Raw genomic sequence first — 21,690 nt, 5'->3', positions numbered from 1 at the left:
GAGTGGCTGGAGAGGTGGTCAGAGACAAAGGAATGTCTTGATCCTATAGATTGAACTAAGACCTTACAAATTTAAGAAGCACAATGACAACATTCAACAATTAGACTTAACACCCTCCAAAAACAGTTCATGCCAGACTGGTTCAGACTGGAAATATTTTTTGTATGTCCTTGAATAAGCGTCCCAGTGGTCCATCAGGGTGTCATGAACCAAGCCAAGATGACCACTCAAGAACCATGAGGTGTTCCTCCAATAACTTCTCAGTACGATTTCCTCTTAGTCTACGGACATGTCCTTTGATGGTCGTCCAAGCCCTTTCGATATGTTGTGTATGACTGCCAGATTGAGGATCTACAAACCACCTGCTGTGATTTACAGTGTAATGTTTGTACCCCATGTTTGTCAAAACATTCTTGTAGGCTCTCCACTCATCACTGATAATGGCACTACCCAACTTAACATGCTGTCTGATCAGAGGAACAAGGTGGCGCCTTGATCGTTTTTCAACAAGTTTTAACACGAGCCTTTGCCTTTTGTCTTTAATTCCCATCAGTCCAAATACCAATTTCTTCCTTTTCCATGCATTTCCAAAGGGTCCACATGCATACTGAAAACAAAAAGAATAAAATTAAACAGAATATTTAAAAAGAAACATTGAAAAAGATGGTTGCTTCTTAAAATTTTAGTCATATTCCTGTTATTAAAGTAAATTGGATTTTAACTTCACTACCTAACAGGATGGCCAAGATGTTGGTACCTGCTTTCTGTATTTTAATTTCCTTTTAGGATTAAAGGTATGTTTTTGTTGAAATATTTTAATTTTTACTCAAATGTTAAAATATTCAAGTAATTATAGAAATTATTATAGTAAATATATATTTATTAACTGATTTTTTTTTTATTTTTTTGCACTAATAATATACACTGTAAAAAATGTTTGTGAAATTAACAGTAAAATTATGTAAAATCTTGACATCAAAAATGTGTAAATAGAAAAACAAAAAAGCAATGTTTAATTTACATCAACATTTTGTAAATAATACATATATACCTGTAAAGTCCTGAACCAAGTAAAAGTGTTAATTTTACAGTAGGAATATGTTTTAAATATCAAATGTCCTTGTTGAATTTACAGTTTACTGTTTTATAAACACTGAAAAATTGTAATTTAAAATTCAACATGTACAACTGAAACAGGTAACAAAATAATGTTAAAATTACATATTTTTTTTGTTTTTTTTAATTCAGAAAGTATCTGTATTACATTTTACAAATTCATTCAAACTCATTTACAACGTTGGTCACACACAAACCACTTTTTAAGTGGGCCAGATCAGTACAATTTCTGTCAGTGTAAAGAAGTCATCAGAGATCTCTTTATATGGCAGTACAATTTCAGCAGTACTTGTCAGTCTTTCTACATTTTAAAGACAAACTGCTGTAGTAAATAAATGAAATCATTCAGCATAAGTCTTTAGTCTTAAATTGTAATAAATAAATGTTAAAAATGACCTAAAAGTTATGACAGCCCACTGGCCAGACTGTCATGTAATTATAAAATAGAAAGGTTTTGTTGAAATGTCCTGTTTTTTTATAGACAGTTAAAAGACAGGAACTTTTATTCCATTTAGTTGTTATTGCTTTGGTGTAGTGTGAATGGCTATGGGGGAGGTCTTTTTCAGTGGGAGAAAAATCCAAAACTTGTTAAAATCCAAGCAGACTAGAGTCTGTGCTGGGCTGATTATCTTTCAAATAGACAGCTGGTCATCTCCTCCATGTTAGTCATTTCTTTAATTTTGCACCACGTTCAATCAATTTTAGCCAGATTTAGTAAAAGTTAACTTAATCATTTGCTCAAATGTTTATTTTTTTAATGCCCAAAGTGTGTTAGTATTTAAAACTACACGAGCTCTACCTTGGCAAATCACGGAGCGTGAGAGTTTGTTTCTGTTCTTTGATTGGACCACTTAAATTATTGCGGGAGTAGCAAGCTTGGCGGCTCGTGACATTGCGCGCTCAGTCTGCGAGCAGAGTGGTGGAGATGTGTGTACGTTGAGATATTCAGCTATTTTAGCACGAGCAAAAGTTTTGGTAAGCTAACATTGCATTTTCTGTTATCTTTAAATACATGAGAGTATGTTTTCCAGTAATAGTATTAATGGCGTCTGACCGAGCGATAGGCTAGTCCTATTTTTTTCCATGCTGTTTTCAAGCAGTGGTTATTGAAAGGTCATAGGTGGTTAGTAACCTGAAACAAATGTGCTGTCGACAGCTACAATGATTTCGTGCTCTTTTTGTAACAAAACGCTGAAGACGTTGAGGGGTTATGTGCTGCATTGTAGAGTTCACAGGAACGAACCCCATCATTTTTTCAAATGCATCGGTAGTGACTGCAAGCGTACATTTTATGCTTACGCGGCCTTTAAAGCCCATTTCTATCGGGTTCACAATGTACCTGCACCCCCTATTGCTGGTAGCGCCATTTTTACAGACTTAAAATGTGCTACTACACTCTGTGAGCGCCAGTTTCACACGGTGAAAGAACTTATATCCCACTTAAAACAGCATATAGTGGAGGGGCGACCTGTGGCATGTCCAGTAACTGGTTGTAAAAGTATGTTCTCTGTGAAATCGTCATTTACTGCTCATATGTCCAGAAAACATAGAGAATGCTCTGTTGAAAGCATAAGCGACATGTATAGGGGGACACTTCCTCAGTCTTCTGCTGTATTTGCAGGTGAAGATGCTCCCCAGAGCTTAAATGAGGCAACAACAAATGAAGGCACTGAACTGCCACAGAATTTCAGTGAGGCCTTCCTTAGGAATGTGTGTTTGTTTTACCTAAAACTGCAAGGGCAGCTCCTTCTTCCAGCTTCAACAATACAGACAATTGTTGAAGAGATGCAAAACGTGCATTTGTTGGGCCAGGATTATGCTTTAGGTAAATTGCATTCACTTTTAAAAAATGACTTGTGCCTAACAGATGACACTATTGTTAAAATCTGTGATTGTATTAAGGAGTCAGATCTGTTTTCTACCTGTCATAAGGGCCCACTGAGAACAACATACACAAGAACTCAGACATTCAAAAAGATATTCAAATACGTAGAGCCTGAAAAATTAACATTAGGAAATGATGAAAATATGACACCACGGTTTGCCTACTATATACCAGTGAAACAAACACTAAGCAGCTTATTAGAATCAGAATTATGGAAGAATTCAGTGTCACAGCAGTCTTGTGAAACTGACTCTGAGGCTTTTGGAGACATAAGTGATGGACAAAGCTTTAAGTCCAACAAGTTTTTCATTGACAATCCAGGATGCCTGAAGCTAATTCTGTACCAGGATGCATTTGAAATTGTTAATCCTCTTGGCTCCGCTAAGAAAAAACACAAAGTGGTTGCAGTCTATCTGTCAGTGGCAAATTTGCCTGCTCATTTGCGGTCCAATACTGATCACATGTCCCTTGTCTTACTATGTGGAGAGAATGACCTTAAAAAATTTGGAAACGCAAAGGTTTTCTCAAAAGTGGTAGAAGATTTAAAAGATTTGGAGGAAAATGGTATCATTTCTGGTGATGAAATAGTCAAAGCAGCTTTGCACAGCATTGCTGGTGATAATTTGGGTTCACACAACATTGGTGGGTTTACTGAGAACTTCAGTCGCTCTGAATACTTTTGCAGATACTGTGAAATCACACGAAGGGAGTTTCAGAGTAATGATCCAAATGTCTGTGGTCCACAGCGCACACCTGAAAGCTACAATTCTGCTGTGGGCGATCTACAAGCTGAAGGCAGTCAAGAAATCAAAGGGATAAAGGTAAACTCTGTTTTAATACCTTGAAATCTTTTCATGTTTGCCAACCTGGTTTACCACCTTGTTTAGGCCATGACATATTTGAGGGTGTCTTAGCCTATGATAGTGCACTGTACTTGAAGTATTTTATTAAGACAAAGAAATGGTTTACATGTGCACTTTTGAACCGGCGCATTAAACAGTTCAAGTACAAAGGAGCTGATGCGCTAACAAAACCGTGTGCTGTCAACCCAGATTTAACCAAGCTTTCAGGTCAAGCCATTCAGAACTGGAATTTCTTAAGGCTGCTACCTGTTATAATTGGTGATAAAGTCCAAAATCCAAAGGATGATGTATGGCAGCTAATGCTCCAGCTCAAAGACATAGTTGAAATGATTTGTGCACAAAACATCTCACTGTCACAGGTGGCCTATCTTGACATTATAATCCAAGAATATTTGGATTCAAGAAAGTGTTTATTTCCAGACAGTGTACTAAAACCTAAACACCATTTCCTCCGTCACTATCCCGCACTTATTTTGAAATTTGGCCCTTGATTAGGTTATGGACTATGCGTTTTGAAAGTAAACATAGTTACTTCAAAAGATGTGCCAGGAGTTTGAAAAACTTTAAAAACATCTGCCAAACCTTATCTGAAAGACATCAGATGTTTCAGGCATATCTTTCAGCTGGGCCAGGATGCAGTCAGTTTCTGCTAGTGAAAGACAGTTGCACCTTTTACCCCGACCTCTACAGTGATGCCATTAAATATGCAGTGAGACAGTTTGGCTTTACAGGAAATGATACTAGTGTTTGCACAGAGATACAGTATAAAGGTACATCGTATAAAAAGGGGAATTTCCTTGTGTCAAAAAATGAGGAGTCCATTGAGTTTGGAGAGCTTCTTATTATTTTAATCAAAATGATGCAGCAGTGTATTTTGTGTTGGATGTACACCAAGCTGAGTATCTTTCTGAATACCACGTGTACTCGGTGACAAAGGACAGTACAAGGCTGCAATGTCTTAACATTACTGACTTGGTTGATTTTTATCCATTACCATCATACTTTGTTAATGGCCACCAAGTCATTCCTCTAAAACACAGTGTGTTGTCAAAATAAGCTTTGTTTTATGTTGCCACTGTTGTTGGGAAACCATATTAAAATGCATGTTTGCTTACTACAATGATTTTAAAAAAATGTTGTGATGGGAGGGGAAAAATGAAAGTGAAATACCTTTTCCTTTTATATATGCAGAAAATAAAAGGTGTAAACCATCCCTCGTATTATGCCCAAAAGCAGAAATTCATCTTATTTATATATGCACAGTGTTACTTGACTAAATATAATATTACTTTTGCCTTTTGTCAGTGCGTCATTCTTCGTTGATTCCAGAAATGACCGACTTTGAACCAACGTTGCTAAGGACTGCAATCAATGAGGTCCTGCCTGACCTTCCAGAAGTGACAAAGGATATTCTTGAAGAAACCTTACAATCAATTGGGGTAGAGACAAATGATGATTTTCAGTTCATTGAAGAATCTGATTTGCACTCAGCCTTGAGGCCAGTTCAAGCACGAAAAGCCATTGCCGCTTGGAAACTGAGATGTAAGTCAAGTATTGTAGTGAATGATACAAACAGCACTAGAAGTTGCCTGCATAAATTGAACCCTTTTTGGTGTGTGTGTGTGTGTGTGTGTGTGTGTGTGTGTGTTTGTTTGCAGGTCATACTCCTGAAAACAGCAGCTCATCGCTTGGTGCATCGCCACAACCTCCTGAATCCTCACAATCTGTTTCACCTAAATCACCCTCAACCTCCTCCAGCAGCAGTCAAAGTCTTTGTGTAGACTCGATGGATACATTCCAGATACCATGGAACAAGTTTCCAGAAGAATTGATGCAATCACTGGAGAGAGGAAAACGGCCAAGTCCACGCATGAGAAGGGAAATGGTCCGGATTGTGGTTTCTGAGATGATGAAAAAAAGCTCTAGGATAAGTAAAAGGAACTCTACTGAAGTTGCCAAAAAGATGGTGGCAAAATATCCAAAATCTCTGCAAGACATAATAGAGGGAGATGTGATTGGTCCAGGGTATCACTCTCTAGTCAAGCAATTGGAGTACAGAATTGACAATGTGAAGCGATGTACCACCCCAAAAATAAGAAAAAGAAAGCATCATACTGATGAGTCTGACACAGAGTCTGTTCCTTCAGAACAGAGAGCAGCAATCCAAGACACTTATGGGTGCATTAACTGGGATGTGAAATTCCTGCCCCTTGGAGAAACTACAGAGAGCCAGCAACTGAAAAAAGAAAAACTTAAGATGATGTTTCAGAAAACTGATGCAAATCCTGAAGAAGTCAAAAATCTAATGAAACTGACTTTCTACACACAGCGTAAACAAGTCAACCAGGGAAAAACTATAAAATACCTCATGGAAGAATGGCCATTTTGGTTTAGAGAACTTGGCATGGCAGTCCACTTCAAGGAACTCACTGGAATTGGACTTAATGAAACTTTGATACGCAACGTGGATCTGAAGGGGGAGCGGCTCCTGAACTACATGAATACTGTCTGTGCGAACAAGAACAAAAAGCTCCTACAGGCTGTAACCAAGCTTAAAGTGGTGAGGGGGGAGCTGACTGGTTGCTCTGAAGACGTCAAAGACATGGTGCTACTTCTGCTGTCCTACTTTGATGAGAAAGAAGATGCGATGTTCTGTTATGTGGAGGACACATGCCTGGCAGGGGAAGTACAGATGGACCAGCTTTACTTGACTCCCACAATTGTGGTGTGTGGTAAGTTATTATTTCTGTCTTGTATTTTTCTGTTCCCATTTTTATTTTTCATTGTATCTGGAAACAAATTTCAGTTGCACAATGTTTTGTTGCCATAATCACTTTAAGGTTAGTCAAAGTGGCCTTCAAAGTACTTATATTTCTCTCCCCTAAACCCGCAGATATATTGATATCTGTACTGATCATATTTCTTATTTGCTTTTCAGGACGGTCCTGCTATTCTTCTAAACGGTTTATGCTGAGCGTGGACCGAAACATTGTGCACGACAACATCACCTCCTTCATTTCTGCCCTGTGCATGATGTTCGGGAGCTATTATTGCTTCAACATTCATTACCCATCACAGCTGGCATCAACCCTGGAGTTTCTGCAGAGGTACTTCTTTTTGGATTAGTTTAGCCAGCACTTAACTGGAAAAAATAGTAGTTTTTGAAGTGACTTTGAGTTTAGGGGACTTCATTTTGCCATTTAAATAGCTTTAAAGTAATTGTTGGAATAAAGTGTTATTATTGTATATATTATATAATGTTATTGATGTGAAGTTGTTCTCGATAAAATTCAACTAATCATCTGTTTTTCTTTTTTCCAAGATGTTTTTTCTCCATCAATCCAGAGAAGGGCACTAAAGTGGAGAAGACAAACACATCCCGTCTTCACGTGAAGCCAAGAGTCCTTACCTTGATACAGGAACTTTCAGATTATGAATGGCGTGATGTCTGAACATGGACTAAACACACTAACAGTTATTTAAGGGGCCACACTCACAGCATGAAGGTTTATTTCAGCCCTTTATCAGGTCAGTTCTTCAAGCTTAAGAGGCACAGAAAATTTTCAGACAATGTTATTCTGTTCTGTATGATTGTTGGTTATGTAATTCCTCATTTGCATTCCTGTACCTTAATTTGAAAAAGATATATTTATATTAGTACAATTGTTCTATTTTGAAAAGGCAATACAGCAATTCTTATTGGCTGTTTAAAAATTCTTACATTTATTAATTAAAAGTAGTGCCAGGGGTTCTGCCATTGTGTTTTTTTATGAACACATTTTATTGAAACAATCTGTGTTTCAGACTGATGTAACAGTTCATTGTTCCTTAAGATCAATAAATAATTAAATTGTAAATTGTCTTGGTCTAAGCTTTTCAATATATTAACTCTTAAACTTATATCTGGATTTGGTTTCCAATTGTAAATGCTTACATTTTGTCCATTGGGTTACTGGCTTTAATATATTCATTTGGATTTTTTCATAGACCAATAACATTTTAAAGCAATAAATTCATAGCGTTATTTCTATTTTCACTTTGTTAGAAGTCAGAACAGGGTTCTAACTCAACTTACAATGATTATTTAAAAATAAATTAGATGTTATCATGACTGTAATGCATTAAAGTTGCAGACCTGCTAGAGGTACAGAACATCAGAAACATCTTTTGAGTAAACCAGAAAAGACCAGAAAAATTCTGTTAAATTGCAGTTTTATAATGAGGCTTTCACAATAAAATACTGTTGTATTTTTTATTTATTTTTTTCTGCAAAACTGAGATTTAGTGTACAATAAGCAGCAACTTTCTGTAAATCTTACAGGAAAAATGTGTTTAATAGCAGTTTGGCCATGCTAATTTGACATAAAAGGGCTGTTGAATTTACTGGCTTGAAATGTATTTTGGGGGAAATTATAACAGTTTTAAACTGTAATTTTTACAGCTTTTTAAGTATTCTTGTTTACAGTTCACAGTTTTTTCTACAGAATTATTCTGGCAACCACAGCTGCCAGATTTTTTCTGTAAAATCAACAGGGTTTTTTTTTACAGTGTAGTTACTACATTGAAAACTAATTTCTTACTTGTAATGGTAAAGGTTTCCATGTTTAGAGGACACGTTCAGATCTGCATTTATTCTAACGGTGTGTTCACACCGAACGCGATAGAGGCGGCCAGAGCGTCAGGTTTACATGTAAAGTCAATGGAAAGAGCGCGATGACACGCGATTGCGCGTCCGGCGAAAATTCGGAGGCAGATTTGCGTCGCCAAAACGCCAAAACGCCTGAAACGCGCGTCAGTGTAGCGCGTGGGGCGCGTTTGACTCGCGAAGAAAATCACGCGCGTGAATTTTTGTGTTGCATTTTGTGCATACGCGTGTTTCGCCTCTACCGCTCGAGTTGGAAAATCTGAACTCCAGCGTCAAATCGCGCCGCGACAACCAATCAGGAGCCTGGTGACGTGGCTGTGACCTAGGTCAAAGGGGCAGATCCAGCCAAAGCCCTTCATTCTTCATTCAGTATGGAGGAAAAGCTGATCAGTGCCGTGGCTAATCACCCGGAGCTATATGATGCTAGCTGCTACTTTTACCGAGACAGGAATAAAAAGGACCTAGCTTGGAGGCACATAAGTGAGGAGATCGGGCAACCTGGTAAGTTCATTCATTCTTCTTTTTAATTTTCAGACTGACCCGATGAAGCCGCGCAAAAGCTAGCAAGCCCGCCTACTGTCCCGCTATTTTCCCACTGATGTACAAATACCTTTCCGCTAACAAGATAATGTGTTTATTCAGAGGACATCTGCAGGAGAAAGTGGAAGAGCCTCAGGGACACCTATAATAAGGAGAAGAGGATGGAGAAGGAGAAGAGGAGTGGGTCTGCAGCAGGATCGGGGAGGAGATGGAAGTTCTTCGCGGTCATGGGGTTTCTTGACCCCTTCCTCACTCCGCGGGAGACTAGCGACAATATGGTGCGGACCGTGGAGAACTTCCCCCCCGAGGACCAGGGACAGCCCGGAGAGGCAGCAGGGGAGTGTCAGTCAGAAGGTATGTTTACAATGAATTAATGTAGCCAGTTAATTTATGCGTGTTGTCATATAGGAATATATTTTGTTTATTAATAAACAGCACACAGTGGTCCCGCTGTTCATCCGTCACTGCCTCGCCTTTTCGCAGATTTTTTTTTTATTGCACCGTACAGCTTTCAACAATGCGCATTGCATTCTGCAGCCCAATTGACAAATCTCCTCCGTGTCGTGTCTCCTGCGCTTGCCAAACTTATCATATTTGGTTTTGATAACCATCACGTCCAATAGAAAACACAGCACAAAAACACTCATAACTATGACCCTCATTCGGAAATACACACCTGCACCGCGAGGGAAAAAGGCGCACAAAAGTGGCGCGTAGACGGAGAAAAAGCGCGGCATAATAATACTTTTACGTTTTAAAATCGACAAAGGTTTGCACTTTGAGAATCAACTTGTGAGAACTGCGACTACTGTTCATGTGCTGCAATAAATGAGAGACCACTGTATATAATTTCTCTATGACTATTGTCTTCAACCTGTTAACATTTAATATTGTCTTGACAGAACAAACTGATTCTGCAGCAGAGCCATCCCCTGTTGCTTCTCCCAGTCCCTGGTCCCTCCACTCCTGCTGCTGCTGCACCCACAGGTATGTACATCAAGCACTGATAGCTTTTTACTCGCTTGGATTCCCTTGTGATCACCTTTACTAAATATCTACAACCAATCTGTTTATATCCTGTTTTTTTTTTTTTTTTTTCAATTTTGAAAATGAAAATCTAGTAGCAGTCTTCTCATTACTTTGTGTTGTTTTATGCTGTGTTCTACAGGACCACAGAGGAGGACAGCTCGAAGGCGGTCGAGGGACGGGTCCCAGGATGGTCCATCGGCGGTGGAGCTGGCCATCCTGGAGTCACTGAAGAGGCCACGCCCGTCTCCAACGGAGTATTTCCTCCTTGGTCTTGTTCCTGCTCTGGAGAGCATGCCACCTCAGACACGAGAATTCGTGAAATTTCAAATGTATAAATTAGTTTTTGAAAACAGCACAGCTGTGTTAAATTTGGAAACATTGGACCCTAATGATCAGTAGTTTTCTGATGAGGCAGCAGCTCTCCAGGGCAGAAACAATGTTCTTATTTTTCTCCTCCTTCTCCCTGAGGCTCTTCCACTCCAAGCTGGGTCCTATTTGTTCCTGTCTCTCTGTAAATAGTTAAATTTTATGTATTTATGTTTAATGTTTTTGTTAGTGAATTTATATATTTTTCCAATAAACATTTGTAATGACTAATGTCTCTGTTCTACTACACAGCAAATATTCGCACCCGACTTGACACAAGTAGAATTTATTTCATATTATACTAATGAGAAAATATACTAATACAGTGGGATGCAAAAGTTTGGGCAGCCTTGTTAAAAGTCATTATTTTCCTGTACAAATCGTTGGTTGTTACAATAAAAATTGTCAGTTAAATATATCATATAGGAGACATACACAGTGATATTTGAGAAGTGAAATGCAGTTCACTGGATTTACACAAAGTGTGCAATAACTGTTTAAACAAAATCAAGCAGGTGCATAAATTGGCAACACAAAAAAAGAGAAATGAAATAAATATTTAGTGTATATCAATGTGTGTCTCCTATATGATATATGCAAGTGACCTTTTTTATTGTAACAGCGATTCATACAGGAAAATAATGACTATTAATAAGGTTGCCCAAACTTTTGCATCACACTGTATATAGGAACATAGTGAAGACAAGTTATTTAAGAAAGTAAAAAGAGGTTAGTTTATCTTGGAGTAGAGCTCCATTTATTAAGAAAAATTTAAAAAGACAGGAACACTCTTTAGAGGTTTGTGGGTGGCTCTTAAAAGAGCCGTTGTGGGGAAGTCACTCGGACTTCAAACAGGCTACTCCTTTGGTTGCCAAGACACAGCTCCCTCCGCCGAGAAGTGGGCCATGAATTTCTCCCTTACCAGGACAGCCTCTCTGGAGGAGTTGTTTGCTGCTACACGACCCAGGCCTTGCAACGGCTCCACCACAACAGGTGCCACACCCCTCACAGCAGCTGCCCCTCTCTCGTCCAAACAGCGCAGAAAATTGTGGAGAACACACATTGCCTTCACACACTTCTCTGCAATTTCAGGACGGAGCTCCATGGAGCGCCGATACATCCTCCACTGTGAGGAGAGGACACCAAAGGCACCCTCCACTATCATCTGAGCCCTGGAAAGGCGATAGTTAAAGATCCTCTTCTCTAAAGGGAGGAGGCGTCCAGGGAAAGGCCTCATGAGCTCACGCCGCAGCGGGAACGCTTCATCAGCCACAAAGACATGGGGCTGGGCTCCACAGTGTTCTCCACCAGGTAGAGGCTGGTCAGGAGGCAGATGGAGAGTCCCAGCCCGAAGAGCCTGGCCAAAGGTGGAGTTGGCCAGAATACCACCGTCGCTGGTCCTCCCGTACCCCCCAACATCAATAACACGGAAGCGATACCTTGCATCCACAACCGCAAGGAGAACAATGGAAAAAGTTCCCTTGTAGTTGTGGAACATGGATCCTGAGTTGGGAGGTGCCTTCGTCTGGACGTGCTTCCCATCCAGAGCTCCACAGCAGAGAGGGAAGTTCCAGCGCTCCTGGAATCCCTCTGCAATGGACCGCCAGTCTGCAGCTGAAGGCACAGCCATGAAATCATGCACTAGACAGTCCCAGATGGCCGTCGCTACCTGGGGGATGATCTGGCTCACCGTGGACACACCAACTCGAAAACTGAATGCAATGGTCCTGAAGGAGTCCCCGGTGGCAACGAACCTGGACAAAATTGTTTAAAATTAGTATTATGTGTACTGCAGTTACAAAATATAATATTCAAATTCCAAAAAACTTTTGTGATGTGATAAATTACAAAACATAAATCTTACATAAAACATTTTGTAATTATAAGGATGATTACATAATGTACATTAGATATAATCTAAAACAGTCTGCTGGGATTATATACAAATATTCAACTATCCCAGAATTAAACCTGGTCTAAAAAAAAAGGAGTGAGTATCACTACAAAGATTACCAACAGTGGTCCTCATACCACAGTTTGATATCAGCAAACACTGAGAGCACACACTGATAGACACCACAGCCATGCTATCATTGCAAACACTGATAACAGCATAAATCGAATTAAATCGGGACTTGATGAGACCTTTCGAGTATCACTAGAAATATTATGAACAGTCGTCTCCGTAACACAGTTTACTATCAGTAAACACCAACGGCATTCACTGTTAGCATAGCACATCCATGTTAGCAGTGTATAAACGGATAGTTTAGCATATATTAGCACAGGTATCCATAAAGGACTACCGTATAAACACTTTTACTAACCTCAGGCAGATGGACAGGCGCTCTGCAGGTGGGATTGAGCGCCTGTAGTTGGTGTCTAGGCGGGCGATTCTGGGACCGACGCGGGAAAGCAGGTCCTCAAACTGACCGAATGAAAGACGGTGGTATCGCTGGAATCGGCCGTCATCCAGGCGCAGCTCCTGGAGCAAATGGTGGAATTCACCGAACTGCTCATGCCTCTGGAGGACCTCATGGACCCAGGTACGGCGAGGACGTCCTTTACGCCGCTGCTCTGCTCTCCACAGTAAATAGAGGAAGGAGACTCTCTCTTCACGCTCTAGCTCGACAGCTGCCATCTTGCAAAGATACGGCTGGCACAACTTCCTCTCACATCCCTCCCACATTTCCGGTTCACGCGCGTCAAAATATGCAATTGTGACGCGCGATGGATTTTTCTTGGACACGCGTTGAGGTGCGAATGTGCACGCGTCAAATTAGGGGCGTTTGGGGCGTTTTCGCTCGCGCCTATCGCGTTCGGTGTGAACACACCGTAAGAAACATGTCTGAGAGTTTACCAACCTTTCGCTGATGATTCTCTGTCACCACCAAGATGGTGTCCATCGTTCATTCAGTGTCTTTTAATTGCACGTATACAAACATGTCGAATGTGTCTTGCCATGCTACTTAGTGTTCTGGAGCTGCCAGCCACTTTTTTTCACATTGTGAAAATCTGTGACAGAAATTGAGACAATTATTAGTTACTGAGGCCCTAATTGTATTTCATATGTTTTGTATTGGTGTTCAGTTATGAAAGGTGCATTGCTATTCATGTCTACATCTATATATACCTGTAAAAGCTGCACTGGTCTCTTGGTGGCGCTGTCACTTGGTGTTCGCTCGCTCTGCGGTAGAGTATCACTTCCTGTTCCTGCTCAAACACAGTGGTGTTTCTGAGTAGCTTATCTGCTTAGCAATTTAATTAAAAACTTCTAAATACTTTCTTTCTTCATAGTATAATCTTCACGTGCTTCATCCAAAGCACACTTTCTGTGTACTCACTACCTAATTTATAGCCAAAGTATTCACTCACTGTCTCTGCACTGTTTCGCTAGCTTAGCTTAGCTCGTAGCCGACTCGTTAGCACCATGGCTACTTCACCTGTCCCTCCTGCACTTTCCTGCTCATTGTGTCAGATGTTTAGTTACTCCTCGGCCTCCTTTAGCAGTAATGATACCTGTAACAAATGTAGCATATTTGCAGCTCGCACCCTTCATTCACCCGTAGTTAGCCAGGCCCCTGTAGCTGGTGCAGCCGAAGATAGCGTAGGCCCCGCTAGCTGTTCCCCGGCAGACCCCAAGCAGCTGGGGAAAGAGGGCGGCTGGGTGACGGTGAGGAGGAAGCATAGTCTTAAACAGAAGCCCCAGGTACACCACCAACCTGTTCATGTGTCTAACCGTTTTTCCCCACTCAGCGACACACCCGCCGGGGGTCAAACTCTGGTAATTGGTGATTCTGTTCTCAGACATGTGAAGCTAGAGACACCGGCAACCATAGTCAATTGTCTTCCAGGGGCCAGAGCAGGCGACATTGAAGGAAATTTAAAATTGCTGGCTAAGGGTAAACGTAAATACAGTAAGATCATAATTCACATTGGCAGTAATGACACCCGGTTACGCCAATCGGAGGTCACTAAAATCAATATTGAATCGGTGTGTAACTTTGCCAAAACAATGTCGGACTCTGTAGTTTTCTCTGGTCCCCTCCCCAATCAGACCAGGAGTGACATGTTTAGCCGCATGTTCTCCTTAAATTGCTGGCTGTCTGAGTGGTGTCCCAGAAACGATGTGGGCTTCATAGATAATTGGCAAACCTTCTGGAGGAAACCTGGTCTTGTTAGGAGAGACGGCATCCATCCCACTTTGGATGGAGCAGCTCTCATTTCTAGAAATATGGACCAATTTATTAAACCCCCCAAAATATGACTATCCAGAGTTGGGACCAGGAAGCAGAGTTCCAGTCTTACACGCCTCTCTGCAGCTTCTCTCCTCCTGCTACCCCCCCAAAAACCCATCTCCATAGAGACTGTGTCAGCTCCCAAAAAGACAAAAAACAAACTAAAAACCAGCAATAAACAACTTAAACATAAAAAATCAAAAAGAAAGAACAATAGAGTATCCACATCTGAACCAAAGAGTAAAACAGTGAAATGTGGATTATTAAATATTAGGTCTCTCTCCTCCAAGTCTCTGTTAGTACATGACTTAATAATTGATCAACAAATCGATTTACTCTGCCTTACAGAAACCTGGTTGCAGCAGGATGAGTATGTTAGTTTAAATGAATCAACACCCCCGAGTCATTCTAACTACCAGAAACCTCGAAGCACAGGCCGGGGGGCGGTGTGGCAGCAATTTTTCACACCAGTCTATTAATTAACGAAAGACCAAGACAGACTTTTAATTCATTTGAAAGCCTGATGCTTAGCCTCGTCCACCCCAGCTGTAAAACTCAGAAACCAGTCTTACTTGTTATCATCTATCGTCCACCTGGGCCTTACACAGAGTTTCTCTCTGATTTCTCAGACTTTTTATCTGATTTAGTGCTCAGCTCAGATAAAATAATTATTGTGGGTGATTTTAACATCCATGTAGATGCTAAAAATGACAGCCTCAACATCGCATTTAATCTGTTATTAGACTCAATTGGCTTCTCTCAAAATGTAAAAGAACCCACCCACCACTTTAATCACACTCTAGATCTTGTTTTAACATATGGCATAGAAACTGAACATTTAACAGTGTTTCCTGAAAACCCTCTGCTGTCTGATCATTTCCTGATAACATTTACATTTACAATAATTGATTACACAGCAGTGGAGAGTAGACTTTATCACAGTAGATGTCTTTCTGAAAGTGCTGTAACTAAGTTTAAGAATATAATCCACCCACTGTTATCATCTTCAATGCCCTGTACCAACATAGAGCAGAGCAGCTATCTGAACGCTACTCCAACAGAGGTCGATTATCTTGTTAATAATTTTACCTCCTCACTACGTACGACTCTGGATACTGTAGCTCCTGTGAAAACTAAGGCCTCAAATCCGAAGTACCTGACTCCGTGGTATAATTCTCAAACACGTAGCCTAAAGCAGATAACTCGTAAGCTGGAGAGGAAATGGCGTGTCACAAATTTAGAGGATCATCATTTAGCCTGGAGAAATAGTTTGCTGCTTTATAAGAAAGCCCTCCGCAAAGCCAGAACATCTTACTATTCATCACTGATTGAAGAAAATAAGAACAACCCCAGGTTTCTCTTCAGCACTGTAGCCAGGCTGACAAACAGTCAGAGCTCTACTGAGCCAACAATCCCTTTAACGTTAACTAGTAATGACTTCATGAACTTCTTCACAAATAAAATTCTTATCATTAGAGAAAAAATTACCAATAATCATCCCACAGATGTAATATCATCTACAGCTACTTTTAGTACCATTGATGTTAAGTTAGACTCTTTTTCTCCAATTGATCTTTCTGAGTTAACTTCAATAATTAATTCCTCCAAACCATCAACGTGTCTTTTAGACCCCATTCCTACAAAACTGCTCAAAGAAGTCCTGCCATTAATTAATTCTTCGATCTTAAATATGATCAACCTATCTCTAATAATCGGCTATGTACCACAGGCCTTCAAGGTGGCTGTAGTTAAACCTTTACTTAAAAAGCCATCTCTAGACCCAGCTGTCTTAGCTAATTATAGGCCAATCTCCAACCTTCCTTTCATATCAAACATCCTTGAAAGAGTAGTTGTCAAACAGCTAACAGATCATCTGCAGAGGAATGGCTTATTTGAAGCGTTTCAGTCAGGTTTCAGAGCTCATCACAGCACAGAAACAGCTTTAGTGAAGGTTACAAATGATCTTCTTATGGCCTCTGACAGTGGACTCATCTCTGTGCTTGTCCTGCTAGACCTCAGTGCTGCGTTCGATACTGTTGACCATAATATCCTATTAGAGCGATTAGAACATGCTGTAGGTATTACAGGTACTGCACTGCAGTGGTTTGTATCATATCTATCTAATAGACTCCAATTTGTACATGTAAATGGAGAGTCCTCTTCACACACTAAGGTCAATTATGGAGTTCCACAGGGTTCAGTGCTAGGACCAATTCTGTTTACATTATACATGCTTCCCTTAGGCAGCATCATTAGAAGACATTGCATTCATTTTCACTGCTATGCAGATGACACGCAGCTCTATCTGTCCATGAAGCCAGGTAACACACACCAATTAGTTAAACTGCAGGAATGTCTTAAAGACATAAAGACCTGGATGGCCGCTAACTTTCTGCTTCTTAATTCAGATCAAACTGAGGTTATTGTACTCGGCCCTGAAAATCTTAGAAATATGGTATCTAACCAGATTCTTACTCTGGATGGCATTACCTTGGCCTCCAGTAACACTGTGAGGAACCTTGGAGTCATTTTTGACCAGGACATGTCCTTCAACACACATATTAAACAAATATGTAAGACTGCTTTCTTCCACTTGCGCAACATCTCTAAAGTTAGAAATATCCTGTCTCAGAGTGACGCTGAAAAACTAGTTCATGCATTTATTACTTCCAGGCTGGACTACTGTAATTCATTATTATCAGGATGTCCTAAAAACTCACTGAAAAGCCTTCAGCTGATCCAAAATGCTGCAGCAAGAGTCCTGACAGGGACTAGAAAGAGAGAGCAGATTTCTCCTGTTTTGGCTTCCCTTCATTGGCTTCCTGTTAAATCCAGACTTGAATTCAAAATCCTGCTCCTCACATACAAGGTCTTAAATAATCAGGCCCCATCTTATCTTAATGACCTTGTAGTACCATATCACCCTATTAGAGCACTTCGCTCTCGCACTGCAGGCCTACTTGTTGTTCCTAGAGTATTTAAAAGTAGAATGGGAGGCAGAGCCTTCAGTTTTCAGGCCCCTCTTCTGTGGAACCAGCTTCCAGTTTGGATTCAGGAGACAGACACTATCTCTACTTTCAAGATTAGGCTTAAAACTTTCCTTTTTGCTAAAGCATATAGTTAGGGCTGGACCAGGTGACCCTGAATCCTCCCTTAGTTATGCTGCAATAGACGTAGGCTGCCGGGGGATTCCCATGATACATTGAGTTTTTCCTTTCCAGTCACCTTTCTCACTCACTATGTGTTAATAGACCTCTCTGCATCGAATCATATCTGTTATTAATCTCTGTCTCTCTTCCACAGCATGTCTTTCATCCTGTTTTCCTTCTCTCACCCCAACCGGTCACAGTAAATGGCCCCGCCCCTCCCTGAGCCTGGTTCTGCCGGAGGTTTCTTCCTGTTAAAAGGGAGTTTTTCCTTCCCACTGTCGCCAAAGTGCTTGCTCATAGGGGGTCATATGATTGTTGGGTATTTCTCTGTACCTATGAAGCGCCTTGAGGCGACTTTTGTTGTGATTTGGCGCTATATAAATAAAATTGAGTTGAATTGAATTGAATTGAATTAAATGAACTTCATCCAACTGAAAAGAGATGATTTTGATTTCTCAAAGAGGGAGCCAGTTCTGATTGTTCTGGAAACTTTCCTATGACTTGCTCTTTTGCAGCACCTGAGAACATACCACTGAGTTAAGTAAAGAAATGGACCCTTAATCATGAGCATTAATTGAAAAGATAATCATAAAATTAACTATGAAGAAAATAATAATAATGAAAAGGGGTTAATGCTGCCTCTTGCCTTGATAACATAAAAATATTTTGTTATATTTACTACATGCACTACATTATCATGCATTATACATACCACATATATTGGTCTTTCTTCACCACGGAAATCATTTTCATCTTATGGTGACAAACAGGGCATCTAAGTTTCTTCTTTAGCAGGTTTTTCTTCTGCAGCCATTTAATGAGCCTCAGTGCCTTATATTTAGTTTGTTTTCCTTCTATTCTGGCACGCATTCATTCTTCACCCTCTACACATCTGACTTCAGGTACAAGTCTCAGTCATGCCATCTGCAGAAATTCTCTGATGACTCTGCCATCGTGGGCTGTATCAGGGATGGACAGGAGGAGGAGTACAGGAGTGTGGTGGACAGCTTTGTCGAGTGGTGTGAGCTAAACCACCTACAACTTAACATCACAAAGACAAAGGAACTGATTATGGACTTTAGGAAGCAGGCTCCTCCTCCTACCCCTGTCACCATCAGAGGGGCTGACGTTGAGATCGTTGAGGACTACCGGTACCTGGGGGTACACTTGGACTGTAAACTGGACTGGACCAAGAACACCAATGCTATCTTCAAAAAAGGGCAGAGTCGGCTTTTCCTACTGAGGCGGCTCAGGTCCTTCAATGTTGGTAGGAAAATGCTGACCATGTTCTATCACTCGGTGTTGGAGAGCGTCGTGTTCTTTGCAGCTGTGTGCTGGGGAAGTGGGGTGAAGACAGCTGATGCCAACAGGCTGAACAAACTGATTAGAAAGGCTGGTTCTGTCCTGGGTGTCAGACTTGAGAACCTGGAGGAGGTGTCTGAGAGGAGAATGCTAAAAAAGCTTCTTTCTATCATGGACAACCCCTCCCACCCCATGCACGCCCCCATGATGGGCCATCAGAGCAAACGCAGCAAAAGACTCATTGCCCCGAAATGCAGAACTGACCGCCACAGGAAATCCTTTGTACCGGTGGCAATAAGACTGTATAACTCTTCCTCACTCTGTAGGTGATTCTCCTAAGACTATTACCTATGTTATTCTGTTCCCTCCCAGACTGTGCAATATTACCCAACATACGTTATTGAATATTTCTTTCATCCCCCCATCATATGCTGCTACTCCCTTTATTCTATTGCACAATACTTGTCACTTTCTAGAATCGCCTGCACTGATAGTTAAGTTATTTATTCACCAGGATATAGTTATATATATTACTTTGTTAGAGTTATCCAATTATTTGTCTTGCACTATCATACTGTATATTACTGTACACTATTCTTATTGTATATATTGTATATCTTATATCTATTTCATCTGTTCCTCTGTCTCTCCTGCTGCTTGAGCATGTACATGACAAAAGAATTTCCCTCGGGATAAATAAAGTTGTTCTTATTCTTATTCTTATTCAAAGACATTCTGGTGGAAAAAATGAGTAATTTATTTTATTATCACCTCAAAACACCGTAAAATACTCTATGGGAGTCTAGTGCAAATTGGTTCAGAGTTAAAGAACTTCATATGCTATATAAAACAAGCCTTATAATCAAAAATAGTCCCACATGAAAAAGGGGATTGTCTTACCTGTTATAATGTACCTCCGACTTTGTTATATAGATCTACCTGCTGGATTCATGGTAAAAAAAAAAAAAGATCTGCCGCCAAAAGGAGGGAAAACAAAGTTATGGAACTTATACAAACATCCACTCACAGTTAACCTTATTAAGTCCCTCCTATCAGAGCGCAACAGCCAGTGGAGGCTCTGGAAGGTCAATCCATTTGAGAATCTGTGGCAAGATCTGAAAACTGCTGTTCACAAACGCTGTCCATCTAATCTGACTGAGCTGGAGCTGTTTTGCAAAGAAGAATGGGCAAAGATTTCAGTCTGTAGATGTGCAAAGCTGGTAGAGACATACCCTAAAAGACTGGCAGCTGGAATTGCAGCAAAAGGTGGTTCTACAAAGTATTGACTCAGGGGGCTGAATAATTACGCACACCCCACTTTGCAGTTATTTATTTGTAAAAAAATGTTTGGAATCATGTATGATTTTCGTTCCACGTCTCACGTGTGCACCACTTTGTATTGGTCTTTCACCTGGAATTCCAATAAAATTGATTCATGTTTGTGGCTGTAATGTGACAAAATGTGGAAAAGTTCAGAATACTTTTGCAAGCCACTGTATATTAGGGGACCAGAGGACACCCCATTACTTTTTTTCCTGCTGCTTCTTTTGGTCCGTCTCTGTGTTGCTCTGCTGTCTGTGCTTAAGGCTGCACACCACAGGGTTTTTGCTTTGCTCACTTTCTTCTATGTAATTATCTTGCTATACTCTGTATGTATTTTCTTGCTTTTCATATGATTCAGTGTATTAAACTCTGTTCCAGGAACTCTACTCTTTTCCAGAGCATCTTTTTGCATGCATTGATTTTAATTGAATTTAAAAAAGCTGGATCGCCACATCATGGGATAAGGTTTGCGACCACACTAGAAGGACTGACCTGACATCAGTCCAAGATTTGTCTTTAAAATGTCATAAAGTGAAAGCGTCTGGTTAAATGTACTGAAAGGTGTTAAACAACAAGTGCTGCTGGAAGAGTTTTCATTAAGAAATTGTTTTCACGTGGAAGGAAGAATGAACATTATTCTAGCAGAAATGTATTACAGAAATAATAATAATAAAACTAAATGATGATATTGATTTATAATTAACTACTTTATCATGATGTAAATTTCCAATCTGTTTCACCTGGGTTTTTTATTATTATTATTTTTTTCTGGAAACTTGTAATATTGCTTAAATACATCAGCACCATTAAAGAGGTCTCAAAGTATGTTTGTGACTCTGAGATGGAGGTGAAATCTGTGAACCTGGGCTGTGGTTTACTGCTCTCTTCCTGTCACAAACACTGTTTGACATCTGTTCATCTGTTGGTTTTTGTTCAGGCTGCAGGGATCATTTCTCACTGTGGGTATCTTTCTTTGCACACATGCAGTAGTAGGTGGCTGAATGATCGAGTTTAATTTTTTCTATCTTCAACTCACAACCGCTCACTGTATTCTCCACTGAGAAATCATCGATCTGAGGATGATTGTAACCTGTGTGAATGTCATTTGTATTTCTGTTGATACGAAGGATCAGGGTGAATGTTTCTTTCTTCTGGAGCCAGAGTACCCAGTCATAATCACACTTTTTAATCCCTCCACAGCTGAAGGAGACACTTTCTCCAACTCTCCTGGTCA

At 40.4% G+C, this 21,690-nt stretch overlaps 3 protein-coding genes across 6 annotated transcripts in view; all 3 read left to right on the top strand.

Annotated features, from left to right (window-relative positions):
* Window positions 1-21,690, top strand: part of LOC100704393 (zinc finger protein OZF) — an 883,579-nt gene that overhangs the window by 620,895 nt on the left and 240,994 nt on the right. The window lies entirely within an intron of this gene.
* Window positions 1,320-7,721, top strand: LOC102076419 (uncharacterized). 3 transcript variants are annotated; one of them, XR_002057045.2, is made up of 6 exons: window positions 1,320-2,091; window positions 3,748-3,822; window positions 5,170-5,406; window positions 5,523-6,589; window positions 6,803-6,971; window positions 7,187-7,721. XR_002057045.2 is itself a non-coding variant. In XM_019347508.2 (6 exons), the coding sequence occupies exons 3-6, from the start codon at window positions 5,196-5,198 to the stop codon at window positions 7,314-7,316; spliced, it is 1,584 nt and encodes a 527-aa protein (XP_019203053.1). In that variant the 5' UTR covers window positions 1,341-2,091; window positions 3,748-3,822; window positions 5,170-5,195; the 3' UTR covers window positions 7,317-7,721. The 3 variants fall into 3 exon arrangements, 1 of the variants encoding a protein (XP_019203053.1); XM_019347508.2 differs by having other exon boundaries at window positions 1,341-2,091; window positions 5,523-6,596; XR_002057044.1 differs by lacking the exon at window positions 1,320-2,091 and having other exon boundaries at window positions 2,099-3,822.
* Window positions 8,768-10,000, top strand: LOC109195454 (transcription factor Adf-1-like). Its single transcript, XM_019347545.2, has 2 exons — window positions 8,768-9,010; window positions 9,152-10,000. The coding sequence occupies exons 1-2, from the start codon at window positions 8,881-8,883 to the stop codon at window positions 9,421-9,423; spliced, it is 402 nt and encodes a 133-aa protein (XP_019203090.1). The 5' UTR covers window positions 8,768-8,880; the 3' UTR covers window positions 9,424-10,000.

This window comes from Oreochromis niloticus, linkage group LG18 (genome assembly GCF_001858045.2).
Source record: "Oreochromis niloticus isolate F11D_XX linkage group LG18, O_niloticus_UMD_NMBU, whole genome shotgun sequence".
Taxonomy (NCBI): Eukaryota; Metazoa; Chordata; class Actinopteri; order Cichliformes; family Cichlidae; genus Oreochromis; species Oreochromis niloticus.
This window is presented reverse-complemented; position numbering and strand designations above follow the sequence as displayed.